The sequence below is a fragment of the Periplaneta americana genome, chromosome 2 (assembly GCF_040183065.1).
Source record: "Periplaneta americana isolate PAMFEO1 chromosome 2, P.americana_PAMFEO1_priV1, whole genome shotgun sequence".
Taxonomy (NCBI): Eukaryota; Metazoa; Arthropoda; class Insecta; order Blattodea; family Blattidae; genus Periplaneta; species Periplaneta americana.
Genome location: NC_091118.1, coordinates 64,093,700 through 64,117,123, shown reverse-complemented (window position 1 = coordinate 64,117,123; position 23,424 = coordinate 64,093,700). Strand labels below are relative to the sequence as shown.

General features: G+C 35.5%; 2 protein-coding genes across 3 annotated transcripts in view; one reads left to right on the top strand and one right to left on the bottom strand.

Moving 5' to 3' along the window:
* The window catches only part of Idi (Isopentenyl-diphosphate delta isomerase), a 29,158-nt gene extending 10,405 nt beyond the window's left edge, over positions 1 to 18,753 (top strand). For both annotated transcript variants that reach the window (XM_069817885.1, XM_069817886.1), the window contains exons 4-5: positions 1,683 to 1,874; positions 6,937 to 18,753. In XM_069817885.1, coding sequence (XP_069673986.1) covers positions 1,683 to 1,874; positions 6,937 to 7,113 — 369 coding nt within the window. In that variant the 3' untranslated portion in view covers positions 7,114 to 18,753. The remainder of the gene's footprint in view (positions 1 to 1,682; positions 1,875 to 6,936) is intronic.
* Positions 1 to 23,424, bottom strand: part of LOC138695171 (glutamate receptor ionotropic, delta-1-like) — a 51,359-nt gene that overhangs the window by 17,964 nt on the left and 9,971 nt on the right. The window contains exon 5 of the mRNA XM_069819630.1: positions 21,079 to 21,296. Coding sequence (XP_069675731.1) covers positions 21,079 to 21,296 — 218 coding nt within the window. The remainder of the gene's footprint in view (positions 1 to 21,078; positions 21,297 to 23,424) is intronic.

Here is a 23,424-nt window from a genome sequence, read left to right as displayed (position 1 = left end):
CAACTAATTGACCATCTGAATTGTTGACCAGTTGATCCATCATCAGATTTACTTACCAGCTGATTGACCATCTGACTTAATGACTAACTCATTGAGCTTGGGATTAATAATAAGTATTTTGTCTATAGGTTTTTGTGTTTTGGCTTTTTTTCATTTGTTAACTTGTTAATAATTTATTTCATAAAATATAGTGCCTTTATGAAATTAATCAAAATCTTATTGGAATATAGTGCTAATTCATTTTAATGATAAATTTATTCATATGACTTGCTGACTAAATGCTCAATTATCTGATTTATTAACAAGGTCATGTACCATTTGTCTTCCTGACCAGCTGCTTGACCACCAATTTTGATCCACCATCTGACTTCCTGAACAGCTGATTGACTGTCTCTTACTAGCTCACTGACCATCTGATTTACTGAGCAGCTTATTATTGGCCATCTGGCTGACTATCTTATTTACTGATCATGTAATTGACCACCTGTATTGCAGACCAACTGATAAACCATCTGACTTGCTGATCAGTTGATTGACAATTTGATTATTAACCAACTGATGGACCATCTGACTTACTGACCATGTTATTAGCCATCTGACTAGCTGATCGATCTTCTGAATTATAAATAATTGATTAAATGGCGATCTTACTCGTGTTAATTATGTAAGCATGTGTGGCTTACAGCTGTTTCGGTGTTACTTGACACCATCCTCAGAGCCTACTAGATATCGGCACTATCTCAACTTCGCTGCCTGTTGTGTGGGTGCGTTCGTGTGATGAAGAGCTGTGTCAAATAGTGTGTGTGTTCTGAAATTGATCTGTGTGTTGAGAATTTGATTAGGGTGAGTTTTAGTGTGTCTGTATATTTCATATTGTTCTAGTGTGTTGAGTTTTTGGTTTTTGGGTTGTATGTTTAGGATTTCCATGTCTGTATTTATGTTATTGTATGTGTGGTTAGCATTAGTTATGTGTTCGGTGTATGTAGATGTATTGTGTCCTCTGGTTATTGCTTTAGTGTGTTCTTTGTATCGAGTTTGGAATGATCTGCCTGTCTGTCCAATGTAGAAACTGTCGCAACTATTGCATGGGAGTTTGTATACGCCTGTGTGGTTGTATTTATTTGTTTGTGTTGTTGGTGTGTTGAGATGTCTTTTGTAGTGTGTTTTCTGTTCTGTATGCTATGTTGTATTTCTGTTTTCTGAATGAAAACAAGTCAAGTGTCAAGTAGCACCGAAACAGCTGTAAGCCACACATGCTTACATAATTAACACGAGTAAGACCGCCATTTAATCAATTATTTATATTCAAGTGTTAAAAGTAGTGTACGAAAGATTCAATATGGCTTCTGAATTACTTACTGGCCAGCTAGTTGATCATCTGACTTGCTGACCAGTTGATCGACCATGTGACTGAGTTGCTGACCAATGGACCACTATCTGATTTACTAATGACTGATTGATCAACTGACCAAACAACTGTCAGACTGCCTGACAGACTTTCTTAGCGACTCACTGATTAAACAAATGACTGACCAACTGGCTGACAAACAAATTGATAAACAAACTGACTAATTTAGCAACAGCTGAACCTCTATTGAATGTTATCATAACATTTTTATTAGTGATATATGATCTAGCCATTCATGTAACACTGACCCATGTCTGTGTACACTTTTTGCCAGGTGCGGCGAGCAGCAGGTCGCCGTCTGAACTATGAGCTGGGAGTGCCTCTGGATCAAGTCAGTCCTGAGCAGTTCCAGTACCTCACCAGAATACACTACCGTGACCCAGGAGATGGGAAATGGGGTGAACATGAGATCGACTACATCCTGGTCCTTCACAGAGATGTGTCCCTAGACCCTAACCCCGATGAGGTAAGTTCTGAGACATTTAGTGTGAACCTGACGCTACAGACTAACTCCTACTCAAAATATGATTGGGTGATTATTTACCTGGGGCCATCAGCTTCATTTACGTTACGTAAGAAATCGAACAAAAAGTGTTGAGCTATGTTTGCAGCAATCAACTGTTCCAGCGATTATTAAAAGGTAAACCAATAAACAACATCTGTAATGTAATGTGTAATTCGCGAGATTTTATTATCAAAGCTGATTCACTGAATCACTGCTAAGTGGGCTGTTACTTGCCCATATCACTTTTTAAATGGGGTTGTAAGAAGCGAAACCTGTTTCCAGACATACACCCATTAAAATAATTTCTTGTAAAAAATTAATTAATAAGTATTTATTTGAATTCGTAAACACAAAATGGCAAAATAGAAAACGATTTGGAAGATTGCCATTTTTTATTTATTTTTTATTTTGTTTCTTGCATATATCAATCTTCTTAATGTATCCAGCTGTTTGCTGACAACGTAAAGTCCACTGTAGTCTATTCAGTTGTTGTTTTTCACGAGAAATGAGGGGTATTTTGATCGGTGTTCATTATAGATGCCTGTTGCTAGTAGCCAGAGTTGAGGTGTAGTCAATATATATACTGTAGGGCTATGTCTTCTGTAACTGGTACTGATGATTTTAATTTACTTCTTTTGTGGTTTATGGATGGACAGTATAGAAGAATGTGTTCCAGATCATCGTGATTATTACACCACAGACAAGTAGGATTATCAGAAATGTGAAATCGGTGTAGGTACAATTGAGTGACAATGTGACCTGTTCTGGCTCTTGTTAAAAAATGTTTGAACATGTTTGGGCAAGTTTTTGTACATTTCCAGGTCATTTGGTTTCTCATTGATTAAAGTTCTCGTTAACACTTTGTTAAAAACATAAAATTTACTTTGTCATACGTTAAAAGTGTTAACACTTCTAACGTATGACAAAGTAAATTTGGTTGTTTCTATTGTACAGATTGTAAAATTTTTCAAAATATTTGCTTACATGAAGAGATAAATTAAATGGGCTGTCCAGTATGTCCCCTATCCTTATAATTCGGAGAAATGATTATATACCGATTTTTTTTAGTTGCGAATTTTGACAGGACTTCACACAACGAAAGATAATTTTTTGGGGGCTTACAGATGAGATAATTTAATTTAGTTCTGTTCTTTATTTATATTTATGATTTTATTTAGATTCTGTATTGTTCTTTTAGATTTAGTTATGATTTCCGATATATTATTATTACTTATATACAATAATGCCTTACAAATAGTTTCTCAGCCTCTAAAAAGAGATTCTAAGTAAAGAATTACAATCATAATAGCTTGGCGAGATGGAGTACGGACAGCTAATACATAAGAGAATGAGCACGACATTCAGACACCTTCACCAAGGCACTCGACAAAGAACTGGTGAATAGTGACTTTCCTTGATAGATTTACAATACCCTATTCAAAATTTCCAATACTCATTATTTATGTCTACATTTACAAATTCGTATTAAGATTTACAATTTATTTATAGTTAGGACTTACGTTTCAAAAATTCTTGTAGGTTTAATATTCCTTCTTATTCGGATTAATGATTTAGATTGAAATTTACGATTTCTTTCATTTTAATGTGAAGTCTTTATTTAGATTTTTAAAATTTAGATTTAAAATTTTTCGTCCACATTTTTTGTACTATAGATTTATGATTTTCTATTTTTTTTATTTATATATGAGGAATTCACAACCAGAGTGGACCAAATCTTTCTGGAATAATTTTGAGAAATTGAGCCTTAAAGTTCCTGGCTCGTGCTTAGCAACCTTGGACTTCCATAAGAAATGCTGCCCTCTGTGGAGTAACAAATGAGTTATGGACTTGGTTTGTTATGGAAATGAATAAATCTAAGATTTCTTCATCCGAAATTGTATTGATCCAAAACTGACCACTGGTGGACTTGGTCTACTCTGGTTGTGAGCCCCTCATATATATTTTTTTGACTTATGATTACAATTACTATTTTATAACTTGAGTTGTAATTTTATATTCGCGATTTGTTTAATTAGTTCTATTTTATATTGTAGAATCAAGTTTTTTAAATTCTGATTTGTAATTTTCAAATTTATATTTACTTTTTTTTATTTTGGTTTTTAAAATGTTTCATTTCAATTTACGTTATTCTATTTAGAGTGACAATATATTTATAATTTAGTTGTATGATTTTCAATACTTCGCTTCTAACCTATTAGAAGTACTGGGTGATTAGATTGTAGGTAAACCACAATGTGGCAACCTGTCTCTCAGCAGAGCCACTCAAGGCTCCAGTTACACAGATAGCATGTTATCAGTGTTATGCAGCATAGTATGGGTAATTCGGCACACCACAAACTATTAATGTAAAATATTAATAAATGTTGTTGTTGTTTTCTAATGCCAGGCGTTTGACAATAAAGTCATTTGACCTCTTGCACTCCAATATTTTTCAAAGATATTATCATGACCAGTCAATGAAGCACAGATTAAAATATTGGAGCGGTTAAATGGCAAGTTGTAGCCGATTTAAGTGAACACCATATTTTAACGTTTTGGTGGCTACTTCATTCACACACAACCCCCAGAATGTCTGGAGGACCACACCTGCTGTTGGTCAACGGGTCCATTGGACCTAGCTGGGAGATCTTGTTGATCACCAGCTTTCCCTCCTTAAGCCACTGGAGGACGATTTTAGTGCCATAGCAGGTCAGCACTAGGAACAGAAAAGTAGAAAGAGGAGGAAGGAAAGGGAAATGAACCCCTAGGCCTCGAATGCTCTAATGCCGTCGGGATCGAAGAAAGTAAGAGTTCAGTCAGAGAACTGGATAGGAAAGGGTAAAGAGGGAATTAGGTATTGGATAGAGGAAAATTATACCAAATTCAGTCATTAACTCATCAAGCTGACCAGTGCTAATTGATGAGTAGCCCTTCCCTTTAGTTCAGCTTGTAAAATTATGCTTACTAACAGCTGCACCACGGGAAGGTAGGGATGGGACATTGGGTATTTGTCCAGGTTGGTTCCTTAAAGCCTTCAATGGGAAGGATTAATGGCTCTCCCCCCTGTATCCGACGGATACCCTTTTGCAGCCAAATATTAATAAATATAAGCAATTATAACATCATTTACTCACTCAAAATAATAAAGATGTTGAGACAGCCTTCTTATTACAAATATTTATCGTATCTGTTTAAGAAGTGGCACTTACTTGCTGCACTTCTCTCTGAGAGATGAAGGCAGTGTTTCCCAGAAGTTATTTTTTCAATTTTTTTCCAAGATATGTGGATTATGTTTGTACACATTGTTGATACCCCGACTAATTGTCTGTAACTTTATCTCTGAAGAAACTGTACAAAAATAATACACATAAGTACCCTGAAAAATAGCGTCTGGAAAATTTCGCGTCCATTTCTCAGTAAGGAACTGCAGTGAATTAATGAGTCACTTCTTAAACAGGTCCAGCAACTATTTGGAATGAGAAGACAGAAAGTCTCAGTAACTCCTTTCTTAAATTGGGTGTTAAATGGTCTTTTAATTGCTTATACTGTGTGTTAAGTATGGAATATTGATTTTTTGAAAAAATACCAAAAACAGAAGTTGTTGGAGATATCTAACTAAAACTTATGGCTGTGGTCTCACAAAAGTATTGATTCATGTACAGGGTGTGGCAAAACAATAACACTTTTTTTTAATGGCATCCTATATTAAATTTTACATATTTGAAATCTCCATTCAATTTTACATACAAATAGAATACATTTTGATTACACGACTTTTAACACTATATCACTTTGGAAAACGTATTATATGTCTTGGCCATTATCAGAAATATACAAACACACAAAAACACATTCAAATGAAATTCTCAACACACAACTCAATTTCAGAACACATACATTCTTTGACTCCACATTACACTACACAAACACACCCCCACAGGAAACAAAACAAAAGACGCCAAACCAGCGACAGTCAGTTCTGATGATGGGCAATAGCATACCGAAACATGTTAACAAGGTAACTTAAAATTTAACACGTGAAAGATACATAATACGTTTTCCAAAATACAAATATAAGTTTGACTCAGTATAAATGATGAATACTCTCTTGTAAATGCTTTGATAATATGACACAAAATAAATGTGTGCATTCATATAGAGTAGGCCATGAAACTAACAAACAATAACATAATTGTTTCAGAGAATGTTTAAAATTATAACAAATGTTCAAAATGAGAACCATTCACGACCAGACAATGCCCCAGTCTATCATGAAAGCAGTCCATTGACTTTCTCACAGTTTCAGGAGTGATCAGTTTCATTTCATTACTAATCCTTAATTTCAGGTCTTCAATACTGTTCCGTCTATGACGATATATATCAAAGCATTTGAAAGAACCATAATTTTAAACACTCTCTGAAACAGTTATGTCATTGTTTTGTTTGTTTCATGGCCTACTCCATTATGAATACGCACATTTATTTTGTGTTACATATCAAAGCATTTGAAAGAACCATAACATTTACAAGACAGTATTCATAATTTATGCTGAGTCAAACTTTTATTTGTATGTAAAATTGAATGGAGATTTCAAATATGTAAAATTTAATATAGGGTGCCATTTAAAAAAAAAAGTGTTTCTCCCCCCCCCCCCACATCCTGTACATGAATCAATACTTTTGTGAGACCACAGCCATAAGTTTTAGTTCGATATCTCCAACAACTTTTGTTTTTGGTATTGTTTCATCAAATGAATGTATAAAGAGTTATTAGCAATATTCCATACTTAATTAACACACTGTATGTAGTAATATTTTACATTAATAGCTTGTGATTGTGTTGAATTACCGATACTTCACTTAATATCATGGATAAAACATTCTCTCTTTGCATAACCAGAACCTGTGAGTGGCTCAGCTAAGAGCTGGATTGCCGCATAGCAGTTTTTCTAGAATCTATTCATCCAGTAGTTTGCTAGACTCTTGATCTTGGATCTTAAATTTAAAAATGCCATCACTATAGGTTAGCGAGGTGCAGTATGTTGGTCGAGACCAGCTAGACAGTTTCCTGGCATCCCAGTCAGCCCCCCTGACTCCTTGGTTCCGTCTCATCGCACAGCATCACCTGCAGGTGTGGTGGGACAACCTGCATCAGCTGCATAAGTTCCAGGACCACTCATCAATACTTCGCTTCTGCTGACATCTTGCCTACAAGCCTGCACTAGTACAAAGAGATGGGCCTTCGTGATTGATGTTGTGAGTCACTGCTGAGGCAGCTTAAGAAGCTACTGTTATCCTAATATGTCTTGGATTGTGACATCACCAGCATCTTCCTTGTGTGGTCATCTCTGTGTTATGTGGGATGCACTAGGGATATATTTCATTGATGAAGGACGTGGTTTTTAATGCAGCACATTTCAGATGTATGGAATATGCAGGGTGATCCACTTGCTAAGCAACCCTAGGGTTAAATTTCTGGCAGGTACTAAGAGATTTTTGGCGTTACCCAACAAAGGTCAGGAATATATAATTCATACGCTTTACTGTAGCTTTATTTATCACTTTTGTGGCAGTAGTATACACTAGAGGTGCTAAACAGTAATTATACCCAGTCAAGACTCACTTGTGCTTGAAAATATTAAAGTCCTCTAACTGGGTTCCAATTCCTCTTGCTTGGTCCCTGTAGTATACGTCTTCTCAGTTCACCACTGGGAGTAACAGCATGTCCGACTGTGAAACGAGCAGGCCTGGGTTCAAATCCTGGTTGGGATTTTTCCCCGAGGCCCCCCCCCTTCTAACCAATTGAAGCAGAATTGCTGGGTAACTTTCGACGTTGGAACTTGCACAATTTCACTTTCATTAATTTCAACTTCATATATCATTTCTCATTATATTCACTTTAACACTTGTTTTTAAAATATAAAACTTTATAAAAAGGTCTGAAAACCTCCACAAGTCCAGAAACAAACAAGATTAAAATATATCGATGGCTAAGAAGTGAAATCTCGTATCTACAAAAATTGTCATTTAGTTTGACCATACTGTTATTTAGTTTAACTACATTATTATTATATTCACAAAGTTGAACAGTTAACTGATATTTTGTCATGGATTAGAAGAGCTCGAAAAGCAGAAACACACATAAAAAGTTTGTCTATTTTGAGAAAAAACAATTTTTAAAACAGTTGATTCACCTGCAAATTTACAGATACGAGGTATCACTTCTTAGCAGTGAGAGAAGTGGGGAAAAAACCAGAGGTGGTATGCTACCCCAAAATTTTCCTCTGGCATACCTTGATTTTAAAAAAAGGCATACCCCCTCCCTTACAACATAGGAATTAAATGATGTATACAGTAAATTGTTTCGTACAGTCAGTAACGCGAATCTTTAAAGCTTATGCAACACATTACATTTCTTAATAAAATAATTTCAAGTTACTTCAGTTATTTACTAGATCATTTTACAATCTCCTTTGAGATTTATCATTTAAAATAATATTAAAGCTTCAAAGTGCCTTACATAATTATTAATAAAAAGTGCAACAAAAAAAATGACGTAGTCACTAAATTGGCAACAATGGCCACCACAAGCTACAGAGCACAGCCTTCTATACTTGAAATACTACCATTATAAGCATTCCAGGAGTTGAGCTTATCAAATAAACGTGTCTAAATACACGTTGAATACAGTTCCAGAAGGCTGAGGTTTAGATTTACGAAGCAAACAGATAGTACTCTTTGCTGTGAGGAAATGTATAAACAAATTTTTACGATCACATTTTTTCAGTGATGGTATGTCATTTTTCACTAACGGTATGTTTTCTGGCCATAGAAACCAGTGGCGGTATTCCATACAGTCTCACTTCCCTCACCGCTTCTTAGCCATCGTTATAACACTTTGGCAGTACCTATATGATTGTATGGATGTGAGATATGGAAAAATAAAATGAATCCTGCATCACTATAGGAGAAATGAAATTCTTGAGTTAGACAGCAAAATATAATATGATATGATCACAAAGCAAACACAGAAATATTATCAGACCTTAAGGTTGAACCAGCTCTTGACAAAATCCACCATTACAGGAATGAAGGGAGAATACATGTCGAAAGAATGTCTAAAGAGAGGTTACCCATTTTGAAATACCATCCAACAGGAAAATTGAGCCAAGGTTGTCCTATTAGAAGAATACTGAATGGACAGTGAGACCTGAATAGGCCACTAGGCCTAGATCCTCGATTGTTTAATGATGATGATGATGATGAACTTTATAAAAACTTAGGGTCATATTCATAGACAATCTTAGCGCGGGCTTCCGGTGGATGATCAGCATTTTTCGTATTCATAAACTAGTGTTAGCAGTAGGATATGATTTGAATCCTGTATAAGTAACAAGTGGATAGCTGGGGCTAGTTTAGCACGCTCGTAGTGCATGCTGCGAAATATCTAAGAATAACACCCTTAGAATTTAAAGTGTTCTAATTGTATATTACTTTTTTTATTTTAACACTTCCAAAGTTTATAAAAGTTTACATTTCATTTGTATCATCTTTCAGTAGTTTCAGGTCGACTGGAGATGCATCAGGTATAGTACCGTGATTTACGTACAAATGACATCTATCTGAGGGAGCTTCATATGTTCAGGAGAATGGAGGGGCTTTTAAAGCAGACTCTTGTTGAGCCTAGGTGATGTGCAGCTAAATTCATAGTAATTGTTGTTTTAGTCAACTGTCTGAAGACAGGTCTGAACCTCACCAATTGATACCAAGAAGGCACCACGTATGAGGCAAATCAATAGATGGTACCTAATAGTGAATCACGATACCTATTCAGTAATACCATCTTAAGTTCAATATTGGATGCAGCAGGGATGTAGTACCATGATTTGCTTACAGATAGCATCGAACTGAGGAAGCTACTGAAGTCCGGGTAGGTGGGGGGGCAGAGAGTATGAGCTCCATGAGACTAGGGCTTGCATCTGAATTGATAGATGGCACTAAGAAGTAAATCATGATAGTTACAGAAATGAGGTCCTGAGGACTTCAACAATCATTCCTTTAAAAAGAGGGCAGCACAATAAGCCTCGGGCTTCGATGCAAGCCGCCTCAGTAAAGAAAAAAAACCTCATTTCACCGAGTATTCAATAGGCTCACCATGCCCAAGCAGTGTCTGCCACGACATCCTTTCTCATATCCATACCTGCCTAATCCTTATTGTGAAACGAGGTCTTTGTGAATGAATTAACTAAATTCAAAGAAAAAGGATTTTGAAAATATTAAATACGTAATTATTTATTTTTGTCGCCATTAAATGTTTATCAATGTTTTAAGGACATTAAGCTTTATTTTAGAAGAATTTAATACCAATCGTTTCTTTTTATTGTTTAGTAGGAAATATTAATTAAAAATATTCTTACATAAATCGATGGCTCAGAATGAGACTGTTACAACTCAAAAATAGAGATTTTTCAGTAGAGCCATTTAAAGTTTTCCATTGTAGATGGTAAATTAGAGAATCATGACACAACAGTGAAAATTGGTATATATAATCATTGTTATTATTTAGTTATTATAGTTATTATTTAATAATAACTGTTACAACGCAAAATATAACACTTTCCAATTGAGAAAAAGACTAAATAGCATAACTTTAAAGCTGTTATATGTGCATTTATGTCCCACTAGGAAATTTTTAGAGTTGTAACAATTTCACATAGCATAGTTCTCAGTTCAAGTGTTCAAATGATGGTATTAACTCAAAAAGTGAATTTTTTGAGTTGTAACAGTCTCGTTCTGAGCCATCGAAATGTTCGTTTACTTTATAACTTTAGTTGGAAAAGTGAAATAAACAACAGTAGTCATAATTGCTTGATTTCTGGCTTGTAACTTACTACTTAGTACTCTAATTAAATCTAGACTATCATAAATATTTATGTATTAAAACTTTGCTATTTCATACTTTTGTTACTGTCATCTGGCAAATAAATTGTAGTCTATATTACAGGAAACAACAATTAAGTAGTTTTAAATAATATAATTGACAAATCTTGAAAACACTGGGTAAAGGACCATATGGCACATCGCACTTCCATTTTATTCTGATTGTGCGTTACACTTAGGTACAGACAACTATTAAAACATTTCAGATATGACCTTTTCTTACATTTGTAACAGTTCTGGCAGTGAAATCCAGTTTTGATTACTGTACTAATCAATTTAATTTTAGCAACTCTGTTAACCCTGTCTCAAGCAGTCCTCTTTCAAGCAATGAACTAAAATTTGCAGCTAAGGTACTTGCCTGCCGATCAAGAATTGCGCTTTGGCTCAGGTTCGATTCCCACTTGGGCTGGTTACCTGGTTGGGTTTTTTCCAAGGTTTTCCCCAACCGTAAGGAAATGTCAGGTAATCTATGGCGAATCCTCGGCCTTATCTTGTCAAATATCATATCGCTGTCGTCCATAAATTCCATAGACTCTAAATAACCTTGTAGTTGATATAACATCGTTAAATCAATTAATCTTCTTAATGTGTCCAGCTGTTTGCTGACAACATGAAGTCCACTGTAGTCTATTCAGTTTTTGTTTTAAGCATCGTTAAATAACAAAGTAAAAAAAAGAAACTAAAATTTGCAGATCACTTAGTGGTCAAAAACGTTGCATCTAATGCACCATGAAGACTATGTTACACCAGAATGATATTGATGATAATTAACGGAACAATATGAGAAATGCTGGCAGGTGAAATGGTAGGGCCCTGCAAAACTGCCTCAAAGACTGCGTTAATCTGTAAAAAATATTTATTTGGATTTCACCAGGATTTGAACTCAGATCTCCAGCGTTAAAACCTAATCCTGTATCTGTTTGGTCAGACATTCATTTATAAAATTTCCTTACATATCATTGTTTCTCTGTATCTCAATACCTTCAACCATAGGAGGGAAGAAAAGTGAAATTTCCCAAACAGGAAATAGTAAATTAAAAGAAATTTTCAGAGAAATTTCGCCATCGTTTTCACAGAAAAGAGAAGAAGGGAAATAAACTTTTTCTTTTTCTAAAGTGGAGGAATTTTCATATTTTGAAAGTAATGTAAAAAATGTATATCATCAGCATTATTTTTGACAAAATGCAACAGTTAAATTCAGTTCCAAATATCTATCCATAATATGGAGAACCCGAATCACGTAAGTGAACTGGGTTGGCATTGGATACACGCACATATTTAACCTTCAGCAGTGAATACCACTCAGCACGACATGCTCTTTGTACATTAGAGTTAATGGTACAAAAATCGCATGACTGCTATCTGTACATCCTATATCCATATTGAAAGAAAAAAAATATATATATATAAATCGAAAATGGTCCTCTGATTGAAGCTCTGGCTTATGTGTACATCTATTATTCAGGCAGTACATCTCACTTGACTATATGTGTCAGAGGAATAATATTGTTTGTATACATCTGAAGTCTGATTAGTGTAATATGTAGCTAGTCGGCGATGTATGCAATGGAGGGGGAAAAGAACTGGCCAGCCTACCCCATTATCTTTTGGTCTAGTTGCTTCATAAGTGGTGCCTTGTTGGTATCACTTGTGAGGTTCAGACAGTTGACTAAACAATAAATCGAAAATGATACCGATGAGTTTATTTTTAACATTTGGTTCATCAACCAACATAACAAATTATCAAACTGACTTAAATACTAGATTAGTCAGCTACTATACTAGTAGGTTTTTGATTAGTTCCATCACAGTATTGTGTTTCGTGAAACAAATTATTATAAAATCTCCACAAAGAATTGAAAGGAAAATTGTAGAAGCAAAAATATTAATAAATGCTCACATTTTATCTTTGTTTTCTTGTTCTTAATAATTTTTATGATTATTTCCCTGTATTTTTATCAGAAAATATAAGATAATCATTGCTCTAACATTATTTACTATTGTGTTTAAAATTTGTGTTATTTAGTTGAGTCAGCAATATCCGACTTATATTTGTCCTCCTTGTACCACAAAGGACTCCATAAAACTGGAACCAATATTAAGTTTATGGAAATTCGGACATAAAAGAAAGGAAAAGGAAAATTTCTGCCAATGCACTTAACCACTGCTTGTTATAAACTGCTCATAGTAACTGTAACAAAGCATACTACTGCAGCATCATGTGCTGATAAACATTTTAAGTAATTTTTGGATAGTAGGTAAAGCAGATGTGGGCAGATCTCTCTGAGTAAATTGGTTTCTCCTGCATTATCATCTCTCTATTACAGCTGTCTCAACATTTACTCGTCTCTGTGTAACAAAGTTAAGGTTTTGCAGCAATTGGATCATCCTGTATTTTAGAGTAAATATTTCCTTCACATTAAATATTATATTTTTTTACTCACAAAATAGGAAATAAACAAAAAATAGTTTCAATCTAAAGACAGTTATTCTCAAAATATAGAATTAAACAGACCATCTGCTTTTCAGTCAGCCTTGCTGGGTCTTACTGACTCAAGACTTTGAATGATCTCCCTTTAAGAAACAGGTTTGGCAGGATTAGTTATATTTGGAATATAGTGCCTCACTGTTCATTCGAACTACAAAAAAAAAAGAAAGTGTTAATGAGCTCATGTCGAAAAATTCCCTCAAACTGCGCACACACTTCACAGGCGGAGTTATGGGGGGGGGGGGGGCACGCCCCTCCCCAAACTTGTCTGAACTCTTTTTTTTTTTATTATTAACGTTAGAAAATATTGAATTCAAAAGGTCTTTTTTGTTTTTGTTTGTAATTAAGTTCCTGTGCTTAAATTGAGGAATATTATAGCTGCTTTATTTTTGTTTGTTATTATACATAGTATAACAGAGAGTATAGAATAAGGTCATTATATGGAATATATATAAGAGTTCCATCAATTATACATGACACAACATACACCCTTTCATCATCATTTAAGTCACACACAATGCACAAACCGTGTACTTCCGCATTGTCTACCGGTCTTCGTGTTCAGTCAACAGCATCAGTCTCCTCTACCAACGTCACAATAAATAATCAATCCCACTCTCACTTCTCCGATCTTCACTTGTCATCGTATGTTTCCAGGACATCAGCCAAGTGCTCGTTGTCTTGCGGCTTCTTGACTGCTTCTTGCGCTGGTTCAGATTCCTACGCTTGTGCGGTATCGGCTTCTTGGGTCCATGATCTTGCATGTTTCCCTGTTTCTCCAGATATTCCTCTATCTTCAGGTCATACATGCTCTCAACTGCCACAGAACGCCAGAGTTTCTGGAACTCATCGTACACAGGCAGAGCTGCTGTCTTGTTTTTGTAGAACACAATCTTCTTCTTGTCAATCAGTCGCAAGATGTATATGATCTCATTCTGCAAAGCCTTGAGGGTTTTATCACAATGACGAATTAATGTCTTCAGATCATGTATCTGGAATATTATATTTATTTTAAATTTTTGAATGTATAAGAATTCCTATCCCTCATTTGAGGAATGGAAGCACTGTAATGTTTCTTTTGTAACAGCCTGTAGGCCTACTCGTGTGTTAGAAGTCTGCAGATGTTCAGGCCGCCACTTGGAGAAATATGAATAACATACTGCACAACAATGCAGAAAAAAGAAAAGTGATCCCAGTATAATATGTAAACTTAAAGACGAGATTAAATAAAATAATTATTTATTAGAGTTTACATTTCATATGTTCAGGAAAGCTTAATATAAAAAAATTCCTGTTAGCACTGTTACGTAGTTTTATTGATGTAGGGGAGAGTTGGGTAGTATCGGATATCGGGTAATATCGGACAGTGATGTTTCTTTCATCTACTACATGATGATAGTACAGTGATGTTTCTTTTATCTACCACCAGATGGTAGTAGCAGTGTTCAGATGTCGCATACAGAAACATAACTATGTGTAGCTAGAATACAATATACTGAGTAAATGAACTCAAGAACAGTTTTTATTTATCGTCAGAAAGATACAAAACAATTCACAACAAAACCGTTGTCAAGGAGAGCTGAATTTCCATAGCCCACTCCGTTTGTATCATGAACATAGACGTAGGCCAATTGTGACTGCAGAACTCAGAGCCCTACATGTACTCCCCTCCCAGTGACGCTGAGTCACGAAACTTTTCTTGCACCAGGATAAGTTCTGAATGGTGGGGGATTTGAAGAACTTGGTCGTTGATGATCGAAGGTCTTGTTCCCATCATCTTCAGAGAAGATTTCATAGAAAGCTGGCTTAAGTCTTTCTGTGGAAATGGTTTTAGGGCTGCCATGAATATCGACTTCGAACACGTAGTCAGATATCCTACGAAGAATTCTATACGGTCCTTCATACAGTGGTACAAGGGATCCTTTAGTTGCCACACGAACAAAGACATGCGTACATGTATATAATGTCTTATGCTGAAAAGCTCTTCTGTTGCAGTGGTGAGCAGCGGGGGTAGTTTCTGTCCACCTCTTCGTTTACGATAGTTTGTGTGATCTCCTTGGCTTCTGTTCTACGAATAGAGATCCGTTGCCATTTTAGTTCTCGCTTTACTCTGTCCCACAGTTGGTTGAAAGTAAATCTGTCTCTATATTGATAGTAATCATTCAAAATTCGTATTACGATTCGTTTGATAGCCCTGTATTTTGCTAAATATGGATCCATTATAGTAACCGGAACATTAAATACATTTTTCTTACTTTTTAATTTAAGCGCTAAAATTGACGATGTTATTAACTAAAAATTTGAGTCCAAACTATCCTCTTCTCTGCCAAGCAAGGACATTCTAATAGTGGGTGCTAGTTGTGCTAAGAAGAGTGACTTGAGGACTTCACCTAAATGACCGGAAGCTAAACTTCTGAGCTCTTGTAGATAGTGGGACGGTCGTTTCTCTCCTATAGGTATGCTGCTCAATAATCTATTGAGTCTTTTGTTGATTGGGTCAGCAAAAGCGGCAATGAACGTGTTTTAATAGCGTCATACTGAGTAAATGAACTCAAGAATAGTTTTTATTTATCGTCAGAAAGATACAAAACAATTCACAACAAAACCGTTGTCAAGGAGAGCTGAATTTCCATAGCCCACTCCGTTTGTATCATGAACATAGACGTAGGCCAATTGTGACTGCAGAACTCAGAGCCCTACATATGTTACTTAGGTACTACCATCTGGTGGTAGATGAAAGAAACATTGCTGTCCGATATTATCCGATATCCACTACTACCCAACTCTCCCCTATATGTGTTTCTGTATGAGAGAGAAAAAGAGAGAGATTGTTTTAAGTTATTATGCCCTATTATAATTTGTAGTAGATGTACTGTTCAAGCCCTATACAATTCAGTCCGAAACATCGCGGATATGGATGTAGCACTGTAAGAAACATGCCCTCCGAAAATGCCTTTATTAAATGATCATATTCTGATGTAGTGTACTGTAGCATGGTCAAGCTACAACGGGGGGAGGAGGTAAATGATGTCCCCCATAACCCCGTTATAAGGAGATTCTATGGTTTTGCTTTGCACACCCCCCCCCCCCCCCTCAAGAAAACGGCTCTCTCTCCGCCTATGGCACACGTATCTGAAGAGCAAATATAAAAATTTAACTGCTCAGACTAGCCATAAGGATGTGAAAACTTGCTTTGTATTAAGAAACAACAGTGTGTACGTAATTGAATCACAATCCTCATGAAAGCCCATATGGTCAAGTGAAATGCGAGATAAGTTTCTGCATTCAGTGCACTTCACCAGTTAAGTGAACACTATCTACTGAAAGCTGCTTAATTTTATGATGATTTTATTCAAGCTTCGATTTCGTGACCTTGGAGTTAATATGAGCAGCTGTTTTTTTGTGTATGTGTGTGCTGTAGAGATCCAACAATAGTTGAGGGCAGATATCGACATGAGCTCATTAACAGTTTCCTTGTAAATACACAGCTATCACCATCGTGACCTCCCTTTCTGTACTTTTCACTTCATTTTTCCTCCGCCTTGTTCATCATTATATCCTTTTTATTCCAATAGTGTTGATGTTACAGTAGAGACCTGCTCATACCTATGCATCGCATCGTATTGCGCTGTGCTAATATTTTCTCTAGACTGCCTTCGTTCTCTTTTTCTTTCTATGCCTTCTCCCCTTTCTTCTCTTTTCCATCTGTTCTCCTTGAACTCCTCATAATCCTTCTCTTTCTTTATATTTTCTTCTTCTAGCTCTTCCGCTCCCTTCATCCTTGCTCTCCTTGTTCCTGTTATCATTTTTTTATTCCTCTTTATTGTTACTGTCATTTTCCTATCCCTCTTCTCTCTTTCTTTCTTCTTTCTCGTCCTCTTCCTCCTCTGCTGTAGAGATCTAATGATATATCCAATCTCTAGATTAGATTTTTGTACCTCATCCCTCAGTCTCTTCATTGGTCGTCTTTTTGAACAATATTCAAATAACACTCAGTCTTTGGACCATACGTTACTGATTCGACGCACAAAGTAGCATATGTTATACTAATAATCACAAACAGATCTCTCATGGACTGGTTCACCATGTGTGAAGAATAGAACCACCTACCTCAATAGGAGGCCACTGTCCTGTAGGGATTTTTTTGGCTGTCTTTAATCTTTAATATTAATTTACATCCACCAATATAAAAAGTAATATACATCTTCCATCATATCTTGCTAGAACATTTGGCTCTAGTAAAGTGAAGCATAAACCAGAATGAGTGTGCCAGTGTGTGATCGTAAATCAGTATTTGCATTGATGCGGATAAAAAGAATTGAGAACTTTGCCAAAACCTGACTTAAAATTAAGTTGTTAACATCAGAATCTCTTATTTAAAATAGAATAGCCTTATAAATTATATTTTAATCATTGTCATTGGTCTGTATGCGGAATATATACATTATGTGGATCAGCTGCAGAATGCATGTGGTACAGCAGCACGAATTATGCTCGTTTCTTTTTAGTAACCAGATTATATCGAGTCATGTGAAATAAAAGAGAAGCGATATGTTGCTAATAATATTCGTATTATATTCTTTAAGAATTAATTGCAGTAGTCAAGTGCGAGGTTTAGCAAGTACTGGTATAGTGGCAGTTTTTCTAATGCACAAAAAAAAAAAAAATACAGATTTTGGAAGCTATTACAATGTAATAAGTTAGCAGACTGAAATCAAGGAGAAGTATGATATGATCCATGGACTATCATTGAAATGGATGAAGGCAAATTTGGGAGAGCAATCTTCATCAAAATGGTAAATATTATCCATGTTGAATCTTTTGTACAAAATGGCGATCTTACTTATGTTAATTGTGTAAGCATGTGCGGCTTACAGCTGTTTCGGTGCTTCTTTACACCATCCTCAGAACCTACTAGATATTGGCGTCATCTCGAACTTCGCTGCCTGTTGTGTGGGTACATTTCGATTGTTGAACACTTTTCAACAATCGAACACACCGAAACAGCTGTAAGCCGCACATGCTTACACAATTAACACAAGTAAGATCGCCATTTAATCAATTATTGGTAAATATTATGGCCACTGTAGTGTTGTATTTTTGGTCCAGGGGAAATAACTTTTCTTTTACGAAAATACTTGCAGCTGCTGTAAGCTATATTGTAAGGACCACATATAATGTTCCATCATGTTGGCGACATTGTGTATTTGATTGTCACTGTAACAGCATGGTTTAACTGCTCCACACGAATTCTCCTTATTTATCTTACTAAAACAATTGACTGCACTTGAGTATTATATACATTAAATATGGTGCCATGTAACGTTTGTAAAATGTAAGTTTGTTCTAATGAATGTAAATTAAGATTTGTATTTGTAATATGTTTGCAACATGAAATGTTTGTCATATGTATTTTGTGTTTTCTTCTGGAAGGGCACTGTATCCCCATAAAACATGCACAGGGTGGGATGCTTGTTGACTTCATAGCAAAAGAGACTTCCTGGCATGTAATATAGTAATGTTATCTGGTGGTTTGTTCCTGCACCGTAGCATCGTGATCTAAGGCATTACGTCTGGACTTGAGCCCTAGTTCGAGTCTTCATGGGGAAGGAATTTTCTCATGAAATTCTAGTCAGTGTATGGGACCTATGCCCACCCATCATTGTGATGAATTTGGGGAGCTGCAATAGGTAGCGAAATGCAGTTGCAAAACAGCTACAGAGACTGGGGGAATCATTGTACTTGGTGGTGATAGAACATTATCTCTGGAGGCAAAATCTTATTTATTTCTCAGCTTAAGGGAAAATTCCACTGAAAATCATGAAAATTTCCCAAAACATTTATTGACTATGCATTTCACTTCTTTAGAATGGATGTATATTTTTCATACCCCAAATGGATTTAGTTCAATTCTGGTTACAACTATGTTTAATTATTTTTAAATTAAGACTGTAAGGAGGCGTGGCATTTAAAGACCTGTCAAAATGATTTTTCCATCAAATAATTCTTTTTTAATTTCTGATTACAAATCTAGTAACTTTTTGTTCTAGTTACTAGATGAATGTAGCAGAAGAGAATTTTAATAGGTATGTGTTACATAAATATTCATTTTACATTCAAATCCATTTTTCCGTAAGTTTATTTTTCTTGATTCAACACAAACTTTTTTATGCCAAATATTAATCAATCTGGATGAAATTTTTCCTGGACGTATTTATAAGGTAGCTGCATGTTTCTGTGTATTTATTTTGTAAAAAATGCTGCTAGTTTATTTTATTATTTTTTAAAAATAAATTATAGAAAAAGTTGTTGTTCTTGTCTAGTGCCTTGCATTTGGCAATGAAGCCATTAGCAGTCGTGCTTTCCAATACTTTTGAACTGTAGTTTCTTCTGATCTTAATGCTTCACAGATTATAGAAAAAGTAAATTCTCAAAATTAAAAAAAAAAAAGAATGTTTCAAAATGAATAAATAAGATATTCCATAAAATGAATGCATAGAAATGTTTCTCTGTGTCTTGTGAATGTAACCAAAAAACATAAAAGAGGAAGCTTAAAAATTCAGATCTTCTACTAAAAGCTTGGGTTTGAAAATATTTCTAAAAAAAAAAAAAAATAGAAAAATAATCAAAAGCCAAAATCATTTCGGAGTTCAAAATTTGAATTTTATTAGTTCTTTACATAGTAAACATGTTCTCAAAATTTGGTTGAAAAAAAAATGATTATGTAAAAAGTTGTCACTTCTAGTGTAGTGTCCCCTTAAATATGTTCCATGTTAAAGGAGTACTAGTGTTGCCAACTTTCCTGTAATCGAAAATGGAGCACACAATATTTATAGAAAGTGGGAGATGTGGATCAGTATTTCCAGTACCAAATTAACACTAGTAGCAAATGTAATATGTTCCTTTTAAAATTTTAACAACAAATACATAAAATAAATAAATCAATTATGCTGTGGTTCCCGCGTTTTCGAGGGCCTGAATAGGGAATAAAAAATGTAATAAACAAATTGAAAATTTGAAAACTCTTGTAAGCTGTCCCTTGGCTCCAAATATTGGTGAGTGTGAAAAGAGAAGTAAACAGAGAGAGAATAATCACTTTTGCACTTGGAATTTGTCATTTTAAAAGAAAGTAACTTTAAATAGCTTTAAAATCTTGTATAACAGAAGAATTAGCTAAATACAATATTTTGTAAAAAAAAAAAAAAAAAAAAAACTCACAAATCACATCCCGGACAAATTATTCAATCTGGCACCGAACAACAGAGAGTAAAACCGAACTGTCGGACGAAAACCGGATTTATTCCTGAATGTCGAATAAACAATATGAACTACAATCTTGGAAACGTCTAAACGGCAGTATATTTTTTTTAATTTCATATGAGAAGTTAAATTTTTAATGTTTTTTAGGTAAAAAATATTGTTTAAAAATATACTATAAATGTTACAGTAGTTCATCTTGTTCATAAGTATGAAAGATAATTGCATGCAAAATTTTACTGCAATATCTTAAAAACTTACCGAGTTATCACAAAAATGGTTTTGAAAAATACAAGTTACGGGAAATAAGTGTTAAACATATTTCATGTGTGTAGAGCTAAGTAAGCGCACGCTTGTACGTTTATGGTCATATCTAAAATAAATTTAAAAATTACTTTTTTTTTACTCTCAAACCTGTATATCCCCTCTTAAGGAGTTAGGCCCCAACTTCGAAAGTAAATTATAAGATGTAATTCTTACCTGAAGCTTGGAATGAATGTAACTTCCCTTGACGACAGCCAGTGAGTAGCGAGAATGCAGCAAGCCATGGAGGTCTTGAAAAGGAGGTTCCTGTTGGGTCACTGCAGCAATGTGTGACACCAGTGTGGCAGAGTATGCTTGGATCAGCACAGTTGCTAAAAGTGAGGAGCACAGAGTAACTGTGCGGACAGAGATGCCAGAACTAGAAGGCGCAGAACCTGTAAAGAGGAGAAACTTGAAACAGACAGCCTTCAAGATTCAACCAAAGCCAATGCAATTTCATATATTTTACAATTATTCTGCCATCTTTGTGGTCTTGCAATTATCTACTATTCGAGATTCGCGGCTTAATAACCCTTAGTATGGCTTCCTATTGGCTTGTCGTCAGTAGGACACTCACCTTACCCATGGTTTTTCCATGGTTCTCTCGGGCACGAAGACAATTGTCGGGATGAAACCTAAAAAAGGACCTACTCCCTTCCCTCTAAATTTTCCCAGCTGTTTTTCTTACTTTATTTATGTATTTATTTATTTATTTTTAAATTACTGAAGTCCAAACTCTTCATTGGTTTCACATTCCTCTGTCCTCCAAGAAGCCTTATAATATCTTGGTCATTGTCATGTTATTCTGCTTTAAGCTATCTATAAATTTCCAGAGAGAAGGGTGACGTGTAGAAACGGCTTTCTGGAACTTGTGCTAGCCTTCGACAGCATTGTTTGTCCTTTGTTCACCAGTGATACATGCATTATAAGCATTCCGTATTTCCGCGGGAAAATTGATGGAGGTCCACACCTGTGCAGTAATGGTTAGCGCGTCTGACTGTGAAACCAGGTGGCCCAGATTCGAATTCCGGTCGGGGCAAGTTACCTAATTGAGATTTTTTCCGGGGTTTTCCCTCAACCCAAAATGAGCAAATGCTGGGTAACTATCGGTGCTGGACAGGGTGTGAATTAAGATTTCTGATGGGGGTAGAGGATATAATACTAGATAGAGAATACCATACCGGTACATAAGATTATTATTATTATCCTCATTCGATATGACTCAATGTTTGGTCGCACTGTCTTTTATCTTGATCATAATAATAATAATTATATCCCTGAGCAGGCTTAAGATAAGATGTGTAATTCCTAAGTTATTGATTGTTGTCAGCTTGCCGGTGATGATAATAGATCAGTATTATTTTCTTTGCTTACTTTATACTTTATAAAGTACATATACTCGTGTTAAAACAATTACATTTTGTGAGGGAGGATAAAAGTTATCCCTGGTAGGATGTTAATATAAATTTATCAGAGGGAGATAACTTTTCTACAGGGGAGGAAATCCCCCCCCCCATTCCTCCAGTTAATTCGCACCCTGGACCCAGGACTCATTTCACTAGCATTATCACCTTTATTTCATTCAGATGCTAAATAACCTGAGATGCTGGAATTGAACGGGTTACATCAGCTGCTTGTCTATGTAGATGACGTGAATATGTTAGGAAAACACGGGAATTTTACTAGAAGCAAGTAAAGATATAGGTTTGGAAGTAAATCCCGGAAAGAGAAAGTATATGATTATGTCTTGTGACCAGAACTTAGTACGAAATGGAAATATAAAAATTGGAAATTTATCTTTTGAAAAGGTGAAAAATTCAAATATCTTGGAGCAACAGTAACAAATATAAATGACACTCGGGAGGAAATTAAACGCAGAATAAATATGGGAAATGCGTGTTATTATTTGGTTGAGAAGCTTTTGTCATCTAGTCTGCTGTCAAAAAAGCTGAAAGTTAGAATTTATAAAACAGTTATATTACCGTTTGTTCTGTATGGTTGTTAAACTTGACTTTCACAGAGATTAAGGGTGTTTGAGAATAAGATGCTTAGAAAAATATTTGGGGCTGAGAGGATGAAGTTACAGGAGAATAAAGAAACTTACACAACGCAGAACTGCACGCATTGTATTCTTCACCTGACGTAATTAGGAACATTAAATCCAGACGTTTGAAATGGGCAGGACATGTAGCACATATGGGCGAATCCAGAAATGCTTATAGAGTGTTAGTTGGGAGGCCAGAGACAAAAAGACCTTTGGGGAGGCCGAGACGTAGATGGGAGGATAATATTAAAATGGATTTGAGGGAGGTGGGATATTATGGTAGGGACTGGATTAATCTTGCTCAGGATAGGGACCGATGGCAGGCTTATATGAGAGTGGAAATTTATCTCCGGGTTCTCTAAAAGCCATAAGTAAGTAACTTGATACAGCATCGTAAAATAACCAATAAAAAAGAACATTGATGGGCGAGGTCGTTGGCTGCCCCTGCCTCATATGCCTGATATGTATACCTGGTCTAT